This window comes from Ambystoma mexicanum, chromosome 3q (genome assembly GCF_040938575.1).
Source record: "Ambystoma mexicanum isolate Mex_15411 chromosome 3q, UKY_AmexF1_1, whole genome shotgun sequence".
NCBI classification, from domain to species: Eukaryota; Metazoa; Chordata; class Amphibia; order Caudata; family Ambystomatidae; genus Ambystoma; species Ambystoma mexicanum.
The window spans coordinates 1,172,358,273-1,172,382,787 of record NC_090926.1 but is presented as its reverse complement, the minus strand read 5'-3'; the positions used below and the strand labels follow the sequence as shown (position 1 = coordinate 1,172,382,787).

Here is a 24,515-nt window from a genome sequence, read left to right as displayed (position 1 = left end):
ACTGGATAAGGGGAGCAGGCCTCTTGACTTCAGAGGACTGCTGTCCGTTGTTTACTGCACGAACGGTAAGTTTCAAGTAATTCTAATGTCTTTAAAGTCTTTAGTAATGATGTTTCTTGTTTTGCAGGGTTCCGGCGATGGCGGATGACGGGCTGAAGTGAGTTGAAGACGGAGCCCGTGTGATGAATAGAAGCGCCTGGAAGCACGTAAGTAAGCGCTTGTTGCCTGCTTCACGATGCGCTCTAACTGTCTTTTTATTTTGCAGGTATAAGTTCGGAGCGGCTGCAGGGTGCCCGAATACCCACTGGGTTAGATGTGGAAAGGAGTAATGGCACGTGAGTATTAAAGTTCCCCAATGACTTTAAACGCACCTTGTTTTGTCTTTCAGATGCGGGATGCAGCGCCGAAGGCCTCCGGAGCGTGCGAAGAGCTGGTAAGCCTTTGTCTGTCAGATGCCGGAATGCAGTGTGAAGACCTCCGGAGCGCACGAAGAGTAGGTAAGCCTTTGTCTGTCAGATGCCGGAATGCCGCGCGAGGCGTTGGTGACAGCCGATGGACCAGGTAAGTGAAGAGCTGTCACTGAAGACCGTAATGCTAACCTGTTCTTTCTTGTCTTTATAGGTGTTGCTGAAGACTGGATTCAGGATGGTAAGCCTTTTTCCTTAGGCCCAGGATCAGATGCAGAAGACACGATGAGCGTTCTGCTGCAGAGGATGCAGAATAACGCAAAGCAAGATTCATCCATCGCGTATGGTTTAAATAGCCTCCTGTAGTGCTTAGGTGTCTCCTTCCACAGCCACGCCTAGGTAAGAAAAGAGTTCCTGCTTTCCAGAAGAGTTCCAGTGTTCTGAATCTAGGGAGTGGCTCCTGCCCCACCCAACAGGAAAAGTAGTTCCAAACAGAAGAGGATCAGAGGCTCAACTGGCAGGCAAGTAAGCAGCATGGTCTGCTGCAGGTAAGTCCACCCAAGCATTATGAGTTCGGCGCTTCCAGCGCTGGGACTGGGCATATTTATGAGCCTGGTGCCACTGGCGCCAGGACTGGGTCCAAAAGGTCCCAATTGGGACTGGTTGGCACTCGGAACCTGGGTTATGAATCTGCTTCCAAGGGAGTTGGGAAAACCCTGACCTTTTGGAAGCAGAGATCATGACAGTACCCCCCCCCCCCCTCAAGGCCCCTCCCAAACCGGGTTTCTCCGAGGGTTTTGGCTTGTCAGGAAATGTTCGGTGAAATCTTTTGATTAGGCGAGGAGCGTGGACATATTCAGCAGGTTCCCAGGATCTCTCTTGGGGGCCGTAGCCTTTCCAGTCAATTAGGTAAAATAGTTTAGATTTGGAGATCTTGGAGTCCAGAATGCTTTTGACTTCAAACTCGAGTTCTCCATCAACTAGGATAGGTTTTGGAGATTTAGTTAGTCGGGTTTGAGGTTGCACGGGTTTTAATAGAGAGACGTGGAAGACCGGATGTATCTTCATGTGCGGGGGCAAGTCCAACTTGACCGCTACTGGGTTTACTATGGTAGTGATGGAATAGGGACCAAGGTATCTTGGGTTGAATGTGCGTGGCCCTTTTAGAGGTAGATATTTGGTGGATAACCAGACTTGATCCCCTACTTGATATTGAGGGGCTTCCTTCCGATGTTGATCTGCTCCTTTCTTGTATTGTTCTTTAGCCCTTTGAAGGTGAGAAACAGCTTCCTTAAAGGCTTGGGTGATTGTAGAATGCAGGTAGTCTACTGCTGGTGTTTCAAGATCTTGGAGGGGATCCAACTCCGAGGTTCGAGGGTGACTGCCGTACAAAAGAAAAAACGGGGTTTTCCCAGTTCCAGAATGGACAGAGTTATTGTAGGCATATTCGGCTATCCAAAGGATGTCTTTCCAAGTTTTTTCAGTTTGTTGCAGCATGCAGCGTAAATACTGTTCCAGAGTTTGATTGGTCCTCTCGGTTTGTTCGTCGGTCTGAGGGTGGTGACTGGTCTTTAGTCTCACATCAATTTGAGCCGACCGACAGCAACTTCGCCAAAAATGAGAAATAAATTGACTACCTCGATCCGAAATTAGAACCGAAGGAAAACCGTGCAGTCGGACGATGTTTTCGAGAAATTCTCGGGCCAGCGTTGCTGCTGTTGGCAAGCCTTTGAGCGGAATGAAATGCGCCATCTTGGAGAATAAGTCCACGATTACTAGAATCGTATTGTATCCGGAGCATGGAGGTAGATCGGTGATGAAGTCCATAGAAAGCGTATGCCAAGGGCGAGGTGGGATGTCAATAGGGCGTAAGAGGCCTGCTGGTCTTTCCTTTTGACTCTTGTTTTGGGCGCATACTCCACAGGACATTATAAAGTCTCTGATATCTTTTTTCCAAGACGGCCACCAGAAGTAGCGCTTGATCTTTTCTGAGGTCTTGGCCATACCGGGATGTCCTTCCATTAAAGAATCGTGATAACAAGAGATTACTTTTTTCTGTAAATCTGTGCTGGGTAGGTATAATCGTTCTTGGAAATACAATAAGTTGTCCTTTACTGCAAAGTCCTTTCCCTGCAGATGCCAATTCTGTATGTTTGCTGGAGTTACAAGTTGCCTGGCTTTATCCTTAACTTCCTCTATGGATTCTGTGGCGATTACACCCAGAATTCTTTGTTCGGGAATGATTGGTACAGGTTTAGGGTTGATCAAGTGTTCTTCCACTCCCATCCGAGAAAGGGCATCAGCTTTACCGTTCTTTGTACCAGGTCGATAGGTAATTATGAAGTCAAACTCGGCAAAGAATAATGCCCAACGGAGTTGTCTAGAGGATTGGGCTTTTGCGGTTTTCAAATATTGCAGGTTTCGGTGATCCGTAATCACAGTAACAGTGTGTCGGGCCCCCAGCAGATAATGCCGCCAAGCCTTAAAGGCAGACTTGATAGCCAGAAGTTCCTTGTCAGTAATCGTGTAATTGATTTCAGGAGGCGAGAATTTGCGGGACCAAAATGCCACGGGATGCAACTGATTGGTTACCGGGTCCTTTTGTGATAGAACTGCCCCCATGGCAAGGCTTGAAGCATCAGTTTCCACGATGTAGGGGAGTTCGGGGCGAGGGTGTTTTAGGATTGGTGCAGAGATAAATTTAGCCTTCAAATCCTGGAAAGCTTGTTCCGCCTCGGTAGACCATTCAAATCGTTTGTTTTTCTTTAACAAGGCAGTGATGGGCTGGACTATTCGAGAGAATTCGGGGATAAACCTGCGGTAAAAGTTAGCAAAGCCTAACATGCTTTGCACACCTTTTACGGAGGATGGTGATGGCCATTTGAGAACTGCATCGACCTTCTTTGAATCCATACGCACTCCGCCAGGTGATCATATGAATCCCAAGAATTCAACTTCAGTCACGTTGAAAACACATTTTTCCAACTTAGCGAAAAGTTTGTGTTGACGCAATCTTTCGAGGACCATTTTCACGTGTTTCCGATGTTCAGATTCCGATGAAGAATAAACGAGGATGTCGTCAATGTAAACAACAACACACACATCTATGAGCTCTCTGAGGACATCATTCATAAAATATTGAAAGGCGGCAGGGGCATTGCAAAGTCCGAAGGGCATGACCTGATATTCAAATAGCCCATACTTGGTGCGGAAGGCCGTCTTCCATTCATCGCCCTCTTTTACTCGTAACAAGTGGTAAGCTCCTCTAAGATCCAGCTTCATATATATGCATGCTTTTCTGACTTGGTCCAGGAGTTCAGGGATCAAAGGTAACGGATATCTATTCTTAACGGTGATCTGGTTCAGGGAGCGATAATCTATACAAGTTCTAAGGTCTCCTTCCTTTTTTGGAACGAAGAACAAAGCTGAAGAAGCAGGGGACTTGGAAGGACGAATAAACCCATTTGCCAGGTATTGATCCAGGTATTGTCGAAGGTGAAGGTTCTCAGGCTCGGTGAGGGCATAAATTCTACTTAAAGGAGGAGTAGATCCAGGTATCAGGTCTATCTGGCAGTCATAAGACCTATGAGGAGGTAGAGAGTTAGCCTGATCCTTCCGGAAAACATCTTGGTATTCTAGGTATTCGGGAGGTAACTGGGGAGTCTCTGAAGAAATTGCTGCCAGTGCAACACCAGGTGGAGGGTGACAAGTAGAGACACATTCTGGAAACTGGACCGTTCTTGCTCGCCAATCGATCAGAGGATTGTGTTTCTCTAACCAAGGTATTCCTAGAATAATCTGAAACTGAGGGGCCTTGATCACATCGAACACGATCTTCTCATGGTGTCCATCTTGACTTACTAGCGTCACCTTTTGAGTGGTATGCGTTACTGGCCCGGAGGCTATCTCCGTACCATCCACCGTAGTAATGACGTCCTTTACAGCCTTGGGACAAAGAGTTAGATTCATCCTCAAAACCATTTCATGATCCACATAATTGCCGATGGCACCACTGTCGACGTAAGCTTCAATTGGATGTAATCGATCTGGATTATCAGGGCTAATGAGGACCATAGGTATCACGAAATGCGAGGTCACGGAACTGGTTTTCACGCTCGGCAAGAGGACCTCTATTCTTGTCGGGCGAGGTCGTTTCCCTGCTCAGAGTTTGTAACTTTGGTAACTGCAGCTCCTACTGCCTTCTTGGCAGGTTTCACCGGACAGTCTCCAAGAAAGTGCCCTGAGTTTCCGCAATAGAGGCATAATTGCAACTGTTTTCTCCTTTCCCGCTCCTTTTGTGTTGGAGGACCTTTCAGACCCCCTATTTGCATGGGTTCCCCGGAGTCTACTCCTTTGGAAGGATTTGGCGGTTTGGAAAATACTCGAGCATCAAACTTGGAACAATCGGCCTTCCTGTTCTGCAGTCTGTGATCTATTTGAACGACTAAGTCTATATAGTCCGAACAATCTTGTGGGGGATTCACTACTTGGGCTAACACATCTTTGAGCTCTCCACGTAGACCTCTATAAAACAGCGTAATCCTTTTGTCCTCAGGCCATTGAGTTTCCACTATGTCTGTTGAAAGACGCAATATAAGCCAAAAGGTCTTGATTACCTTGTCGCAACGAAAGAAGCTCATTGTCCAAGGCCTGCCCCTGTGAATGTCTTGCGAACAGTTTTTTCATACTGAGCTGAAAAGCTTGAAAATCATGGAGGACCGGATCATCTTGATTTACTAGAGGGATCGACCAGTCTGCCGCATTGCCACTAAGGTACGAAAGCACGAAAGCTACTTTAGCTTGATCAGTTGGAAAGGCTGCTGGCCGGCATAAGAAATGCAACCGGCACTGATTGATGAATACTGCAAACCTCTTTGGGTCACCAGAAAATCGTTTGGGCGGAGCCAGAGGTACATTCCCAGGTAGGTTGATCTGCACTGGATTCATAGAGGATGTAGAAGGAAGATTTCCCCCAGATGCGGGTAACGGAGTCTGTCCGGCTTGTGACTGTAGCAATTGTCTAGCGCGATCATCTGTTCGCTCCTTGGAAATAATCAGTTCCCTTCTTAGAGCGTTCGTTTCCTGACGGGCTGCATGCACGTCTGCCCTTAGTTCCCCAAGTAACTGGGCTAGCTGGTCGGTATCCGAGGTTTCCATAGCGCCTGGACGGGAGTTTTGTGGTAGGCTTTGCGTTCTGTAACGCTCACTTGATTCCCGTAGAGGCGCCGGTCTTGACTGGGTGTATACCGTATCTTCACAGGTGATGTGTAACACACGGCTGGCTCTTTGGGCTGGACCTCTGTGCACGGTATATCTGGCACGAAGGGTAAGATGTCTGCAGATGGAAAATATGGGATTAAGGAACTGGGCTATTGAATGTTTCTCTCTTCTTCCCTTTCTCTTCTCCTGTAGAACCCCAAAGGTTAACGCTCTCACCTTAGGCAAGTGAACGCCGTGCTCTCCATCTGCCTCAGGGCAGGGTGCTGTAACCAGTTTCTTCACTGGATAAGGGGAGCAGGCCTCTTGACTTCAGAGGACTGCTGTCCGTCGTTTACTGCACGAACGGTAAGTTTCAAGTAATTCTAATGTCTTTAAAGTCTTTAGTAATGATGTTTCTTGTTTTGCAGGGTTCCGGCGATGGCAGATGACGGGCTGAAGTGAGTTGAAGACGGAGCCCGTGTGATGAATAGAAGCGCCTGGAAGCACGTAAGTAAGCGCTTGTTGCCTGCTTCACGATGCGCTCTAACTGTCTTTTTATTTTGCAGGTATAATACCCACTGGGTTAGATGTGGAGAGGAGTAATGGCACGTGAGTATTAAAGTTCCCCAATGACTTTAAACGCACCTTGTTTTGTCTTTCAGATGCGGGATGCAGTGCCGAAGGCCTCCGGAGCGCACGAAGAGTAGGTAAGCCTTTGTCTGTCAGATGCCGGAATGCAGCGCGAGGCGTTGGTGACAGCCGATGGACCAGGTAAGTGAAGAGCTGTCACTGAAGACCGTAATGCTAACCTGTTCTTTCTTGTCTTTATAGGTGTTGCTGAAGACTGGATTCAGGATGGTAAGCCTTTTTCCTTAGGCCCAGGATCAGATGCAGAAGACACGATGAGCGTTCTGCTGCAGAGGATGCAGAATAACGCAAAGCTTGATTCATCCATCGGGTGTGGTTTAAATAGGATCCTGTAGTGCTTAGGTGTCTCCTTCCACAGCCACGCCTAGGTAAGAAAAGAGTTCCTGCTTTCCAGACGAGTTCCAGTGTTCTGAATCTAGGGAGTGGCTCCTGCCCCACCCAACAGGAAAAGTAGTTCCAAACAGAAGAGGATCAGAGGCTCAACTGGCAGGCAAGTAAGCAGCATGGTCTGCTGCAGGTAAGTCCACCCAAGCATTATGAGCCCGGCGCTTCCAGTGCTGGGACTGGGCATATTTATGAGCCTGGTGCCACTGGCGCCAGGACTGGGTCCAAAAGGTCCCAATTGGGACTGGTTGGCTCTCGGAACCTGGGTTATGGATCTGCTTCCAAGGGAGATGGGAAAACCCTGACCTTTTGGAAGCAGAGATCATGACAAGTCCCGGCTCCTCAACATGCCTTTTCATGGTGAACACTTTTTTGCAGCAAGGCTGACGAGAGCCTTGAGAGGTTGCAGACCTCCCAACCTGCAGCGAAGTCGTTGGGCGCTGCAGTTCGCCAACCTCTGCCTTTTCGTCCTAGGGGACAGCAATGGAGGGGAGGTTCCTTTCGCTGTTACTCGTCCTTCAGTAGAGCGAGGGGAGCTAGCAGTCAGAGGCCATCGTAGGAGTGCCAGAGGTGGAAACAAAGGTACTCGAGGTGCCTCTTTGCCCTCAGGCAACGCCTCAGCTGCTACCACTCAGTCATGAGGCCAGGTCCCATGGTTCGCCGGTTGGGGGAAGGCTGGCGCAGCATCTTGTAGAGTGGCAAGCCATTACTTCAGATGTGTGGGTTCTGGAGATCATAACCCACGGCTACTGTCTTCCGTTTCGGCAGTGGCCGCACGACAATCCACCAGGAAACCTCTTTGAAGAGTCCGGATCCGCTCCTTGCGCAGGAAATTCAAACCCTGCTGGAGAAAGGCGCCATAGAACTGGTGCCTGTAGCGGAGAGGAACAAGGGATTGTATTCCCCTTATTTTTTGATTTTGAAGAAAGACGGGGGATTGAGACCCATCATGGACTTGCGCGGTTTGAACAAGCTCCTCCGGAAGGTCAAGTTCAAGATGGTAACTCTTTCTCAAGTCCTCCAGGCCCTTCAACTTCAGGACTGGTTGGTGTCTCTCGACCTCAAGGATGCTTACTTCCATGTGCCGATCCATCCCAAGCACAAGAAGTACCTGAGGTTGGCGACTCGCACTTTCAGTTTCGGGTCCTGCCGTTCGGATTGACCTCCGCCCGAGGGTTTTCACCAAGCTCATGGTGGTGGTGGCAGCGCATCTCATGAAAGGCGGAATTCACTTCTACCCCTACCTGGACGATTGGTTGATCAGGGGGAGCTCTCCCGAGCAAGTCCTGGATCATCTATCCGTCACCTGCCACTCCCTTCACAGGCTGGGCTTCTCCCTCATTTTAAAGAAGTCCCATTTGACACCAACGCAGCGGCTCCAATCCATCGGAGCAGTGCTCGACACGTCCCTGGGGCAGTGTTTTCCTCCTCAGGTGAGGGCTCTTCACTTTCAGCAGATGGTGCACAAGTTTCAGCTTGCCCAGAATCTCCCAGCGTCCGAATTCTTGAGACTGCTCGGCCTCATGGCATCCTGCATTCTTCTGGTGCCAGAGGCTCGTCTGCGGATGAGATCTTTGCAGTGGGCACTCAAGCTCCAGTGGTCTCAGTCCTCCGGCAGGCTGTCGGACCCTGTTCAGGTGCCGCCCTCGGTAGCCCGGGACCTTCTGTGGTGGACCGTCGAGGGCAATCTGATGAAGGGGGCCCCATTTTGGCTGCCCTGGCCGGAGGTGACGATCGTGACGGACGCATCCCTCACAGGATGGGGAGCTCATGCCAACGAGTTGAGTCAGCAGTCGTTGGTCTCCGGAGTCCAGACTCCATATCAATCTGTTGGAGCTCAGGGCCGTCAAGCTAGCCCTGAAGGCTTTTCTGCCGACTGCGCGCGGTAAGAGTGTCCTGATTCTAACAGACAACACGGTGGCCATGCACTACCTCAACAAAAAGGGGTGGGGGGCAGGGTCACTTGCGCTGTGCAGGGAGGCGATGCAGCTCGAGTTCTGGGCCATCCAGCAGGAAGTTTGGATCTCGGCAGTTCATCTGGCCGGAGACGACAACGAGACGGCGGACGCTCTGAGCAGGCAGAGCATGATCTCTCACGAGTGGGAGCTGGCTCAGGAGATTCTACTGGAGATCTTCGCCATTTGGGGGACCCCTCAAGTGGATCTCTTCGCCTCCAGTGTCAACCGGAAGTGCGAAAGGTTTTGCTCGCGGGAATTTCCTCCAAAAGGAGCCTTAGGAGACGCGTTCGTGGTGGAGTGGTCGTTCCCACTGCTGTGCGCAAGTGCTGCGGAGGTTACGGAGGTTCAGTTCCCGGATGATCCTCATTGCTCCGGCGTGGGCCCAGAGGACGTGGTACCCGGACCTTCTAGACTTGTTCATCCGCCCTCCACATCGTCTTCCCTACCGAGACGATCTGCTCTCACGGGAGGGGGGGGGGTCAGGTTCTCCATCCAGAGGTCAGATCCCTCAATCTTCACGCTTGGCTTCTGAAAGGTTGAGTTATAAGGATTGGGACCTCCCTGAAGACGTGATGGAGGTGTTGCTCTCGGCAAGGCGGCCGGCAACGAAGTCTCTGTACCGTTGGAGAAAGTTCTGCGACTGGTGCAGAGTTCAGAATGTGGATCCTTTTGAATGCGACATTCCCTTGGTTCTGTCTTTTTTGCTTTCTTTGGCCCACAGGGGCTTGCAAGTGGGGACCATTAAAGGTTACCTGGCGGCGCTGTCCATATTTAAGCGCTCGTCTGAAGAGTGTTCCTATTTTAAAATTCCTTTAATTTCGCAGTTTCTGAAAGGGCTCACTAATGTGTTCCCTCTGTCGCCTTTTCTGGTGCCAGGTTGGGATTTGAACCTTGTTCTTAAGTTTCTTATGGGTGCTCCGTTTGAGCCTTTACATTCTTGCCCCTTGAGGCTGTTAACTCTGAAAACTGTGTTTTTGGTTGCGGTTACTTCCGCTCGCAGAGTGAGTGAGTTACAGGCACTTTCAGTTAAGCCACCCTTCACTGTGTTTCACAAGGACAGGGTTGTCCTTAGAGTTCGTCCTTCTTTTCTTCCGAAGGTGGTTTCGGAATTTCATTTGAGCCAGAAGGTTGTTCTTCCGGCGTTCTATCCTCCTCCACATCCTGGTAAGGAAGAGGAGAGGCTCCATAGGCTTGATCCTCGGAGAGCGTTGAGATTTTATATTTCGCGCATGTCCCGGGTCAGAGTGGACGATCATCTTTTCATTGGTTACGCTGGAAAGCGTTTGGGACAAGCTGTGACGAAACAGACTTTGTCTCGTTGGATTATTTTAGCTATCTCCGAGTGTTACCGCTTGGCGGGTAAGGACCCTCCGGCTGGCTTGCAGGCCCATTCTACCAGAGGAGTGGCTGCGTCTACTGCCCTGCAGAGGGGAGTTCCTATTCGTCACATCTGTGATGCAGCCACCTGGGCTTCAGTACATACTTTTGTACGTCACTATTCCCTTGATTCCATCAGAGGGCAAGATCTGGCCTTTGGCAAGGCAGTTCTCTATTCCACAATTTGATTGGGCATGCTAAATTTGTATTCTAATTTCTTTCCCACCTCCTTGCTTGGTACTGCTTTGGGAGTCTGTCATAGATATGGATTACGTCGGAGAACCCAATCCCCTCGAAGAACAAGTTACTTTCTTACATGGTAATGTTCTTTCGATGGGATGGTCCGACGACGTATTCCATATCGCTCCCTCCCTTCCCCGCTGCAGAATTTCTTTTGCGATTGCAGCTAGCGTTCCGCAAGGCCTTGTGTGTCTGACTGGCAGAAAACTGGTGGCACACATTTTGGGAAAAAACTGTAACTGAGGCTATGGGCGTCGTGTGTCCTACGTATCACATCGGGTGACGTCGGCCGTCAGAGGAGGTCCTCGGGGACGGCGCATCAACGTCATCGACACAGACGCCAAAGATTTGCCGAAGCAGCACAGCTGTGGACATTACCTGTCATAGATATGGAATACGTCGTCGGACCATCCCATCGAAAGAACGTTACCAGGTAAGAAAGTAACTTGTTCTTCTTTACTTATGGTTTACTTACTTTAAGGATTGCATTGATTTGAAATTGTTACTTCGTTTGAAATAGTACTTACTTACCTGAGATTTAACGTTAACTTTGTATATAAAATAACTATTTTGCTATAACTACAAGTGTGCAAGAGTTTCTTTAGGACTATGTATTTACTGGGTCCATTGTACTTACCCACAACTCACATCTCCCTCTTAAGAAAATCCTTGCTACTCTCCCATATTACCAAAACCTTGAGAAGAACATACTTGTACTAGAAGCTGGGCACGGTATACCAAGGGATAGTTTTATGAAGTCTTATGACGGGTAGACTTTAAGAAAACTCCCCTAACACTGAATACATTACTTTATTTCATATCTGAACTGTGGTGATTGTATAGATTTGTATCAGAGTAGTGTGTGATACTACTACCTGTTAGATACATTGTGTTGAGAAGGCCTATAATACATAACTATGTTTTAGACTTGCTGTATAAATTGAATTATTGCGTGCCATACTGTGTGGACTCATTGATGCCCACTGACCCGACTCATTCTCTCACAAGAATAAGCATTGACTGCTCATACACGTACCTTGATTGGGTTTTGGCAAACCTACGAGTTCCATTTTCACTATAATCCGGATGGCCTCCTAAAATCTGTCAACCAGATTCTAGAAATCCATCTCAACATAAAGGAATTGAAAATATTCAATTTGGACAAAGTTAAATCGCAAAGATAGAATTATTTGGTCGCTAACTTGAAACAGTGTGACTTAGCTAAATGCACATGAATAACTAAATTAAACGTTTTGCATGCAGTAGTCAAGTAAAAAAATGTCTGGTATGGTTTAGAGGAGTTTTTTTTTATCAGTTCATTGCACCAATTCAGTTTGAAATTGTTTGGTTTTATCTTGTTTCAGATGTGTACTGTACAGAACCATTCCGAATACCATTTGCTGGGAAAGTTCAGATTTGTTGCTTTGATAAAACGGGCACCTTAACCAGTGACAGTCTTGTGGTTAGGGGTGTAGCTGGTCTCAAGTAAGTGTCTTTATATTCTGTAGTTTCATTAAACGCTTCATTGGGACTCACTAGAAAGCTCTTATTTAGCCTGCAGGAATAACTTGTATTTTTTTGTGACTGATCAGTTTTAGAGTATGTCTTACATTCTTTCACTGACATTTGGTGTGTAGCACATAGTTAATTGTGGCTTTTTTTGTTTTCATTCTGGGGGCTTGTGATATAGATTTCTTTTCTAAATAATAATTGAAGATCTAGTAAAGTATTCATCTGTTTCTGTTGCCTTTGTTACACAGATTTCAAGTTCTCCAATGTCAGGAGTGAGTAGGTCATCTAGTAAATGGTGGAAGAAATGAGGGATGAACTGTGCATGATTATTCGACACAGTTGGGCTCTTTAGGGGGATTATGATGGGGGAATCCTTTGCTCCCTCTCCCATAGCCAATGGCCTGTATCATAGAAACTGTGACAAATCCAGTTCCATCCTGGCTTTCTGAAAACTCGCCATCACTAAGGCCTCCACAGGAACAGAAGCCACAATATTGCTAGAATAGAATCTTGCATGCAAGAAGTGAAGAAGCAGATAACTGGGCCAGACTACATAATTACATTATGTAGGGGAAACCTTATCTTTTGGCAACTTACCCTCCATATATTGGCTCACAATCTTTTAGCATTGTTTTTGAACCTGTTCTTAAATTTTGAGGGGGAAGTAAAGCCTTTAACTTAATTTCCCCTGTCTTTGCTCATTTGTTATGTGTTCACGTATAGTTCTTCAGACTATCTGAAGTGTTTCGCTTTTTATTTTTTGCATTTTGTTACTTTTTAACCTTGCACACTGCATCTCACATAATTATCCCTATTGTATCACCCTAGCTTTTTACACCTGGGATTTTTGGTTACTTTTTTTGCCAAAGACAAGCCGGTGGCAGCAGATACATTTTTACGATTTTGAATTGTGTTTGGTGTGCACATTTTGAGTTTAACGTGTCTGGCTACTAAACGTGGCTAGTGCCTTATAATCATGTGCAACAAGATGTTCGCTTGGTCTTGTGCCATATTGTAGTTTTGCCTTCTTCCTGCCTTGCCAGGTCAGAACAACCCATATAAGGGCCTGTACTTTCCTGGGAAAGCTAAAGCTTTCGCTGGCATGTGTGCATGCATTTGTGTGTCAGTCAGTCACAGAAGGTGGGTAGGACTGTCTGGTGTCACTCCACATATCGGGTGCCTGAACGTCTGGGTGTGGGGTATGATTGAAACCAGTAGTTGTCCCGGATTGGACAACTCGTGGCGGTTTGAATGGTGCAGATCCTTGGCATTGATGGGTTCGGACTTGCTTCCAGGCTGGATTATGGATAAGATGACTCCTGTAGCGATTTCTTCAGATCCGCAGTGGAGCGAAGAACTCCTCGTAGAAGAACAGGCAATTGAAGATCTGAACGAGACTCCTGAAGAGGCCTGGCAGCCCTTCCTGCGCCTGGCACAGTGAAACCTTGTTGGATTACCTGATCTGCATAGACCCTGAGCAGTACTTCCACCCCTGGACTGGTGGGACCAACCAGTCTCGAAGCGTTTTCAAGGATCCAGCCATCCTGAGCCTTTGTAAATGTCCCTTGACTACCCGGCAGACTGACCAGATCTCCAGTGGGCTACCTCGCCAGAACAGGCGCTGTTCCATAGTTACATACTGCTTGTGGTATGTCACCTTCCTGCCAAATTGCAGCTTCCCATCTTTAGGGGATCCTGCTCTGGAAGGACCCTAAAACTGTAACTCGAAAGACTCCTGCCATAGTCTGTGATCACCTTTCCCCGTCTTGTGAAGTGTCTTGAAAGGGCTGCATTATATCTTCCATTTCTCCATCTCCAAGGGTTGCACTCTGCTCCTGGATCCGACCGCAAAGATCCTTACACCCGCAGCTCCTGGGCAACTCTCACCAGAAGCAACGGCAGTAAATGCAACTCCCAGTCGACCCATCCAGTCCTCTTGCAAAATGTGAGTCGGGGGGGGGGGGAGGGGGGTCAGTAAGTAAACGCAAAGCATTTGTTTCCCCCTGTTCTCCATCCGATAACATTGAGAACAAGTCTCTTTGTATCCTTTATGACGAATCACAAAGTATTATCACTGCTTTAGATGGGGGAGCCCCTTTACAAGAGGCTAGGGAGGTGAGGCCGATGCCTAATAGTCCCAATGGGGAATATTCAGTACTCAGTGGGAGGAGGATCTCATGCAGAGGGAAGATTTAATTGTTAGAAAAGTTTTCCTAAAGTCCCACTTGGTGGTAAGACTTTAAGCTATCCCAGTGGTTTGTAGCCCCCCACCCCCATGACCCCTAACCTCTTTGTATCAGTCTGTACTACTCTGAGACCTAGGGAGAGTGGCAGAGCAGTCAGGCTTATTTTAAGATGTGAGTTGTAGGTAAGTACACTGAAACCAGTTAGTAATGCACATCAAAGAAACACTTCCACATATATTTATATTAAAATTCACACAAAAAAACTTTAAGGGGATGTTATGCTTAAGTTGCGCTACTAAAACCTGTGAAATAGACTAAAAACACTTTACAAACGTGACATTATGGTTCAAAGTAAAACTGAAATTCGCCAGTTATGGTAGACTAAGCAACCATACCTGCCCGCACCACTGTGCACTGGTAAAACTTACACCCAAGACATGAAAGATGGCATCACAAATGACATTGATGACATCACTGGTATCACATGTGTAGCCCCTTTGTTTTTGTTCACTGATATGTATATATATTCAGTAAAAAAACTTTGTTAAAGGGACGTTATAGAACTTCATAATAGAATGCTATTTGTCAGTGCATTGCTTAATGCACCACATAGCTCATGTCATCTATGCCAATGACCCTTGACAGTTTTGTTATCAACATTATAATAAGACTCACTTGTGCAGACTTTTCATGAAAAGTACATGCACATGTGAGATCAGTGATGTCATCAATTAAATTTGTGATGTCATCTTTGATGTCCTGGGTGTTAGTCTTAGCAATGCACGTAGGTGGCGAGAGTAATGGTTGCTTAGCTTACCATAAGTAGCAAATGTCAAGGGTTTTTCGGTTTTACTTTGAACCATAACGTCCCTTTAACAAAGATTTTTTACTGTGTGTGTGTGTGTGTGTGTGTATGTGTGTGTGTGTGTGTGTGTGTGTATATATATATATATATATATCAGTGAACAAAAACAAAGGGGCTACACATGTGTTATCATCAATGACATTTGTGATGCCATCTTTCATGTCCTGGGTGTAAGTGTTACCAGTGCACAGTGGTTCGGGCAGGTATGGTTGCTTAGCCTACCATAACTGGCGAATTTCAGGGGTTTTTCGGTTTTACTTTGACCATATTGTCACGTTTGTAACTTTTTCTTTTTAGTGAATTTAACAGGTTTTTAGTAGCGCAACTTAAGCATAACGTCCCCTTAATGTTTTTGGTTTTTTTAGTGAATTTTAGGGATTTTTAGTAGGGCAACTTAACCATAACGTCCCTTTAACAAAATTTTCTTTTACTAAATTTCACAGGTTTTTAGAAGGGGAACTTAATCATAACATTGCGTTAATAAAGTTATTCTACTGAATATACACTTTCATCATATGATTTTGAGAGCTGTGTACTATAATTTCCTTACCTTATATACATGTAACATAGAACATATTGAACCCCCACGCTAATGATATTTGAAAGGCACGGACTGAGCGCCTGTCTGCGGTCTGGCGCGGACAAAGTCCACACTACCCAAACAGTCACGGGGGTATCTGAAATTGTATTATTATGTTACATAAAAAATGCACAACTTTGAAAAAGAACATTTAAAGACATTATAAGTACTAATAAATAACTAAGTGAACCGTGTGAAACATTAACCATGCATTTTAATGGCCATGTAGAATGAAATGGATTGTACCATATCAAAAAAAAGTATGCCTCAAACGTAATTACCTCACAGAAAGTTGTGCAGCCAGGAGCGGCAGTAGACGCACACAGTACAAGGAAGAAAAATTACAACAAAATAGTAAGTGACCTTCATTTTTCTGATGTCATTTTTTTTTATGAGGGGCAGAAGAAATAATGTATTTCTGTTGTTTTGACACAGAAATGTGCAGTACTTTGGAGTGGCTAGAGGAGAATTTTCTGCATGGGGGAAATGTCGGGTGATGGCGATAATAATGGTACACAGTACTCTGCATAAGGAAATTAATGGTCGGTATTTTATGGGCATTTAACATATATATATTTTTAACAGACCAGGTACAAAAAGAAGAAACGCCAACAAAGTACACAGAGGAAGACACGCTGAAAAGGATAGAATTGAAAATGGACACACTGAATGACAATTTTAACAGTTTAAGGCAATTTGTAGAGAAATATGTGAGAGGAAAAATACGATATCGCTGTCCCACCTGTACCTGCCCCCCTTCTCCATTTCCTAGTGAACCATCCCCAAACCTTCAAGAAGATGATAAATGTTTTGATGAAACATCCATCCCTTCATCCCCACACAAATCATCCTCTCACAACCAGCCTGTGTTAAACCCCAATTCCCCTATATTCGTTTCAGTATCTGCTTCCCCCTGTATTTCTCTTGATTGTGTGTGTGTTTTGACAATTTTTTTGTTGTAGTGGAAGGGTGTGAGGCAAACATGCGCACAACACCCATAAGTACTGCAAACATCGCGCCTGTCCATAACTGTCCGTGTCACTTGTGTCGCACTTTTAATTAGTTTCAGGAGCCGAACACTGTCTGTAGAACACCTGCGCGCATGCGCATGTCCATTACTCTGCATTTGCTGTCCAGCGGGCACCCATTTCCCTCGCGGATGTGTTCACAATGTCATCCTGTGACCTTACCCACGCTGAGCGTGTGGACTAATTTGCGCAGTTTGTCTGCTTCCGCAACATTTCAAAAGAACTTATACAAACATGGGAAATTATTTGACAGTATAAAATCACCATTTCACATGTCCCATACAATTGGCCTACCTTTGAACTTATTGTTTAGAATTTTTGCAACGCTTTTCAGTGATCAATGTGGTCACGGGCCAAACCCCTCCACCCCTATAAATGGCCACACCCCTGAGCTCATCTTCATTGTCCTTCTGGCTATAGCAGATTCAGTTGTGCTGCCTTTATTGCTGTAACGAACATTAGTCGACTACTCATTATGGCATTCATGGCTACAGTTGCTTCATTAGCCTCAGCACCACCCCAAACCCTCCACCACCACCACCTCCCCAAGGGCCTGCAGAGGGAAATACGGGTGAGGATGTAGAGATAGAGGAAGAAGAGGAAGACTAGAATGAGGTGGAGGAACTCCGCACTACAAGTACTCGCCAGGAGTCGTGGGTGTGGCGGTTATTTACTGTTTTTGTGAACGTACCAAAAGCACGTGCAAACCTGGTCAGGTGTAACCAGTGCCAGTTGCTGCTGAGTCGCGGGAGACCTGGTTCGTACAGCTTTAGTACGACAACCATGAAGTGACACCTAACTTCGTTCCACAGTGCGCCATTCACAAGGTGGTGCCATGTGAAGAACGTAGTAGATTGAGTTCCTCCACAGCATCCTCCGTGTCCGATCCTCTCACCACAAGAGAGACTCCTGTGGTGCGCATCCCTCCAGCTGCCTCACAAGCCATTTGCGATGCTGTTGACCCTTGCCTTTCGAGGGTCACAATATTGTGTATGTACTGCAACGCAGTACTCTGCAGGGGGGAAGAGTCTTTGAAGTGCTTTTGAAGCTACGGTCACGGAGCACCAGAAGAACTGCCCCCTACCTAAGTAAAGGCCACCCTACATCTTTCTCTCTCTTCACCTGCCCTTTCGTATCCCCGTGGCTGGTGTCCCTTCCTTACCCTCCTTTGCCCTCCTCTCCTAGTGTGTCGTGTGTCTTGAAAAGCAATAAGCTTGAAAACAACCAAAATGACAAAGGCTCTTTTCAGAGCCGCCTTTCTCAGTTTAACAATAGAACTATCAAGTGACCATTGTAGGCCCACGCGCATTTTTCAAAAAGTCCGTGGACAGTGATAGGACGCACAAAAATGGAGGGTGCAAGCAGGACAAAACCAATGCACCTTTCGCTGGGAGTAAGTAGTGGCTCTGAAAAGAGCCTTTGGGTGATGTTGTGTGTGTGTTTCAAAAAGTGTGGATTCAAAAAAACGGATTCCCAAATAGGTGACTATGCATCCCAAAAAGGTTGCAATGCATTTTGTAAATTGCGAAGAAAAATCTGATTGCCAGCATATGTGAGAGGGACTCCATCTTTACGAAAAATTGCGAAACAAAATGTTTTCATTGTGGAAGGAGGACATGCCAACATCTCTTACATAGCCTTATTGGCATTGCGCCTCGCTTTCTCCATTTGTGGACCAAATGCAGAAGAGCGCAGCCATATGTCTTTGTGCAATACGAGAAAACACCATTTGGCAATTTGGAAACATGTCCATGACCTTTGCAAGACCTTCTTTCAATGCAAATTGCAAAGAAATTCTAGAGACATGTTTCCTCCGCAATGAATGATTAGTATATCAGGATGACGCTCTGTCTGTAAAGTAGCACACAGAGGTACCAAGTCCAGCCACCTCATTCCACGCACACCATGCCAGTGCACTTCCACATGAGGAAATCCAATATCTGCAGATGGACCACAGCTTTCTGCATGCACGTTCAACCAATGTATCCATGAGTCTCCCAAAATCCTGATAATCTGTTTTCGAGTACACAGCGCCATGGCTGTCTGGTCTCCTGTCGGGGAAAAGCACTTCTCACTAAATTTCTGCGTTCAGAACACACCCACTGAACTTTACTGACCAATCCCTACTTTCGTACATTCTCATTTGCATATGTCTCCACCCCAGAATCCCCGTTCGTAATACACGCTGCCTGCAAACTACCGCCATGTCCGCGGACACGTAGAGGATCATAGCGGGACTATACATTTAAATATAATTCCCCTTTTCCCCTTTAAGGTGGGCTCTGAAAAGAGACGTTTTTTTTTTTTGGCAGATGCCTTACATACACACCTGTTGTTGTATTTTTTTTTGTTTATATTTTTTCTTCTTACTTTACTCCTGCAACCATTACAGAACCTTCTCCACAGCAAGCCTTACATTCCAAAAGAACATGGCATTTCCCAAAGAAGATAACGCAACACCATCTGCTGCAAAATAAGCCGCATTACCTGGAACAATGTTCTCGTGGCTGCAGAAAAACATACCAGCTCGTATAACATGAAAGAACACATGCCGCGATTGATGATACACCGCCCAATACTTTGATCAGGACAAAAAACAGAACTGTTGTCCCATTTTCCTCTAGGGAGTAACACAGAAAAAATTACTTTTGCAGTTGGAAAGTTGTTAATGACTGCTTGCACCAACTGTTCTAAATCTTCCAGCAAAGTACGTGAACTCATATAGCCCAAATGGCAAGCACCGTAGTGCATATGTACCACATGGGGACTGGTCATCCTATGCAAGTCTCTGCAAACTTGGAGAATTGCCGCAACATTGTGATCAGTCTCAGTGCTCCACACCACCTCCACTCCTCTCACATCGAAATTGTGTGCCACATGCCTACTTTCGGAATAGTGCTGTAAACCATGGACAAAAATCTCCAAGCACCAAAACCCTGACTCTCTCCACCTCTGCCATCTTCAGCAAAAGAGCAATGTGAACATCTAATTGGCCGATGCCTACAGTCCCCTTTCCATGCTGCATTTGCTGTAGAACCCCGTATGTGACAAGCCTTATCCGCGGGCAAGCACTGTCTACGTGCAGCACGTAACTCTTAGCCAGTCCTTCTATCCTTTCCACATCATTTGCAAATCCATTCCCTCATTGGACACAGCTAAGCAGTCGCAACCATCCACCAATCAAATTCAACATCTCTACACCTAACTCAGTCATCAAAATATCGCACTTCAAATGTACTATTGATCACTCTGAATGCAAGTCGCATATCATTGCAAAGCACCTACTTCAAAAACTCTTTTGCAAGTGTCACGGATTTCTACATACAGCTCCATGCATGCACACATGCATGAGTATAAAGTACAGGTATGCATATTGTATTCAAAGAACATGTGCAACCTTTATGTTTTCATTTAAACAAATTAATACCACTAAATCTGCATAGCCAATACATACCAACGCTACCCCATTAAGTGTAAGACGTCCTATTTTTTTTTCATTGACAAACTGCACTACTTATTACTGTCTCCCGCATAACCTATACATACGTAACAGCCCTCCCTATTTAGCGCAAAACTCAATTTTCCCTTAGAAAATGTCACAAAATGTACCACCTACATTAATACTACTTCCAATGCAATCGTATGAGAAAAATAAAAGCTCCCGATTGCTGTGGTGACCTCTCCCTCTGAGGGTCCCCCAATTTTTCGGATTTGTACTTATATGAAAGTAGTGACATTTTTCCCATCTACTATAATGACCTATCACTCACAAACCTCTGTGCTATGGATAACACAGCTTAAAAAAAAGACATTTTCATAAACTATAAATTGTACTAATTACCGAATCACGTTCAACTAACATACTGCAAATAACATACAAAGGCAGCACATAGAGAAGTGAAATGGACACATGCACTGTGTTGAGATATCAAAGGAGAATACTCTGACGAAAGATGCAAAATTAACGTGTACAGTATCACTGCTTTAAACACACAATTGCTAACTTTTTCTTTTTACAATCGCAGTGAAGACTACTCTCCTGAAAATCAACCGCATCTACACTGCAAATGACATATCCGAAGAAACCTGGTCATTCTGCAAAAAAAGTAAGTACAGTACTACCTTTATATTCTTAGTGGTCCTCAAAGAGACTATGTGGGTTATTTATTTAATTTGCGCACAAAAACAAACCTTGATTTCTGAACCATTCTACCCACAAATCCCCATTTATTTAACAAAGAATAACAGGCAGAATGGCTCACAAATGTCACGCTCACCTGGTGTCCACGGGGGCGTGCTCGTGTGCGAAGGATGATGTCTGCACTGGTGTTCTGCTTAATGAGGGCCTGCTTGCGTCTTCCCTTCTGTCTTGCATCAGGAGATGTTCGTCTGCAAGTTGAAACAAGATATTAGCCAACTGTGTGGAGCTGGTTTTGGTTTTCACCTCCTTCCGTGTTATCCTTCTCTTTCCCTGGCTCACCTTGTCTATTATATGGGTAAGCTCTCCGTCCTGCACACTCTCTGGCAGGGGGGCGGTTACTCTGTAGTTCCATAATTGAGTTACTTCATTGATCCGATGGAGGTTGCTGAAGTGGATGGACCGGAGTAAGCAGGTAAGTCTCTATTCCAATAGCTCCTTGAAATAACTGCCTTAAGTCCTTGCATGCAAGATATCTAATGTTCGTTTTTTGTCTTTCAGGTGCGGCACAAAAGCGGTGTTCGGATGATGGATGACTCTCCTGACAATGACGTGCAGGATTCTTGCCGGTAAGTAGAGCGCTGTGCGAGATGTGCTTATAGATCACTTTATTTTAGCCTTCTTGTTTTGTGCGACTAACCTGCTTTATCTTTTCTGTTCGGCAGGTGCAGCACTTTTCCAGGAAGAAGATGGAATTGTTGACTGATGGTGTCGAGATGCGGCGCGATGCAGAATGATGAACTGCTCGCTGGAGTTCCTGGAGGAGGCCGAGTCAGATTCGTCGCTACCCGAGAGGGTTCCTTCTGTTCTGATCTTCTACAGATGCGGCCGCCCTTGGATAAGCGTAAAGGCGAGGTCCGGATGTTCTGCAGGTAAGGCCTTCAATGCGTGAATAACTCTTGTTTTTCTATTTTCACAGGTGCTGATGGATAGAAAACTCTGGACGGGTGTGGCAGAAAGGTAGCAAGAACTGACAGTGAGCGTTACGCTGCAGGAGTGCAGATTAACGCGAAGCATGTTCAGTTTGCAAGGTGCGGTTTAAATAGCCTTGCAAGTAGTTCTAGGATAATAGTCCCCTTCATCATATCTTGTCTCTCTGGTAAAGTAGTCCCAAGCCACACCCTGTACTGAATGGCTCAGCATCTCCGAGCCAAATAAATGGACCATGTATTTAACACTTGCCATGAGCCTGGCGCTAGCGGCGCCAGAACTGAGCCCAGATGAGCCTAGTTGGGGCCTGGGAAGTCCCAGAGGAAGCCAGAATCTGGGCTGGGCTCGTGGGTTTCAGGGTTTTGGGGGCTTGCACATGACAAATCCCTGTGTTTTTGGAACTCAAATAACATACAGAAGCCATAGAATGTTAGTACTAGAAAACAAATAGCGGTTTCAATTTTATACCATTACGTTTACTATTAATGCTTCTCCTCACCTCTAGCTCACTTTGTACTCTCATCTGAAGCACAGTGTAGTAGTATACAAACAGAAAAATAGCCTTCCCAACTCATTGTAACAGCCCAATGCACTTTCACACACCACCACAAAGCGCTTCCCTTTATGCACACAGCACACATACATTGTACAACAGACCAAACCATGCCTTCTTTTTTTCAACAGACCCCAAAGAATGCCTACCAAACTGCTAGTCCGTTGAAAGGAACGCAGACATAGAGCAAACGAAAATAAGTGTCCAAAGTAAGCATCCTTCTGTAGCAGAGATTATAGAGAACGTTGGAACAAAACAGCTAATACAGTTGTTTAGCGAAACAAAGGAAGCTTCAACTACCGAAACGTTACCTGCTTTATCAAAATGTGACACGAAACACAAAATGCTTCACAAAGAATCGGCTATCAGTACTGCTAACAATGCTCCTATTAATCCTGATATAGTAAAAAGAACCCATAGTACAAAAAGTATTTTAGCAAAATTGTTTCGCCACAGAGTCTAATAAAGAGGAACAAAACCATCCACAACGCTTAAAACCTACCGTAGAAAAGTAATCCTACAAGCTCTCGTAGACAGTGCAAGCCTTCTCAAAAGGAAGTTGTTCATATTAGTGTTAAATAGGATGAAACCACTAACAAAACTAAGTACTAAAATACAAAAGAAACTTATAAATAAACGGAATGTCAACAAAAATAACTTCTTAAATATTTGTGGAGGTGAATGGAGTCACACCACAACCACAGAACCATATTTTAATGAAGAAGCATACAAACAAAATCAAACAAACACAATTGCCATCCATAGCAGTGGACGAGGGTATGAAAAAATCAAAGGAAAAAGGGGGGTTTTGCTCTCCAGCTGCGCACACACATAAAGTAAATAGGCAATTGCAAATGTATATGAATGGTTTTAATCAAAAACTAATGCAGCCTGACACGTGTTTCGAGCTGAACGCTCTTCTACTGAGGCTTAGTCTTGGCTTGGGTAAATTGTAAATACTAAAATTGAGGTGTAATTAATCTGACACAAATTATTGACCATGGGCTCCCATTGATTTGCAGTTGCACGGATAGGTTATCGGTAAATTATTAACTTAGTGCGTTCACTGTTAAGTGAAAAAATCAATGCCATCATGGAACAAGAAACACTGCTTAGAAAAGTATCCCCTGAAAACTCAAAATTACCTCTCAATTCAACTGAACCAGACCATCCAGTATACAAATGGCTGTGCACGTCAATGTGTGACATTCCTAACAAATCTTTCAAATCTTTACGTCAGTTCCTCAATCAGTATGTGAAAGGTAAAGACAAAACTAAAATGAAAGTACTGCAAAATATGGATATCTGTCCAGTGCGCAAATACACAGGACTACAAGGACATTCATTAGCCTGCATTTCAGGGCCTATTTGCAAAAGCACCTTCCATGATATCAAAAGGATATCGATAATCATTCAAATGTAAGAAATCTAGTGTATAAAATATACTATGCTAAAAGTCCCGCTTTAGAATTAGCCAATTTAAATAACACTCTTCTGCATGGTACACCCAAGTACCTACAAGAAGAAATCGACTGTATCCAGAGAAAATATTATGGAAGTGAAAGCCACTTACACAAAATGCAATAGCTTTAGAACAGACTAGCAACAATTCTGCACATAGCAACCTTCTATTACATACATACAAAAAAGAAATACTAAAATTTAAAAGTGCATCGGCTGAAGTACCAAACCATGTGTGTGTGTTGCCGCAGAATGTTTTACAAAGGGAACACAAAAAATATAGGCATAGCATACAAAATGGGAGACAATAAAGATTCCAAATTGTTTGAATTAGCTCTCTACCTTTTAGCAGAAAACAAATACCAAATAAGTGAACCCCTAATATTTTGCAGTTACTGCACTACAAAACTGGACAACAACCAAACTCCTTCACGTGCTATCACAAATAACTACCAAAACCCCTGCAACAACTCAATTTGTATGAGAGCATCATAATTCAAACAGTCCCATTTCAAGCAATTATACGCCTTCAACCTAAAACAGCAAAATTACCTCCCTCTGAATTGGTGAAAGGCATTTGTGGCAAAGTAGTTTATTTGCCATTAGATCTAACAGAAAATGTACACACTCTAGGAGTGCAACGTTCGATAGAGCGTTCTTTAATTGTCTTAGTAAATGGTGTACCAACAAAAGACAAAAAAATTTGCCAACAACTGGTGGATTTACATAAAGTTAGACAAGCCTTGCAATATCTAAAAGACAATAACGAATACTACAAGGAAATAAATATTGAAGAAAGCTTAAGGGAAACAACTGAAATACTTCAATAGTCATCAGAAACTGGACAATTTGAACTTCTGGATCCTGCTGCAGTATCCACTCTTTTGGACCATTGCACAATTTATCCATTGCACTCCAATGAAAGCATAGATGATGCACTAGAAACTTACCAAATGCGACAAACCAAATGTTCACTATTGAGCATATGG

At 45.0% G+C, this 24,515-nt stretch overlaps 1 protein-coding gene across 1 annotated transcript in view; it reads left to right on the top strand.

Annotated features, from left to right (window-relative positions):
• ATP13A1 (ATPase 13A1) overlaps positions 1 to 24,515 on the top strand; it is a 547,512-nt gene that overhangs the window by 137,974 nt on the left and 385,023 nt on the right. Inside the window, exon 12 of the mRNA XM_069604021.1 lies at positions 11,578 to 11,698. Within this exon, the coding sequence (XP_069460122.1) occupies positions 11,578 to 11,698 (121 nt within the window). The remainder of the gene's footprint in view (positions 1 to 11,577; positions 11,699 to 24,515) is intronic.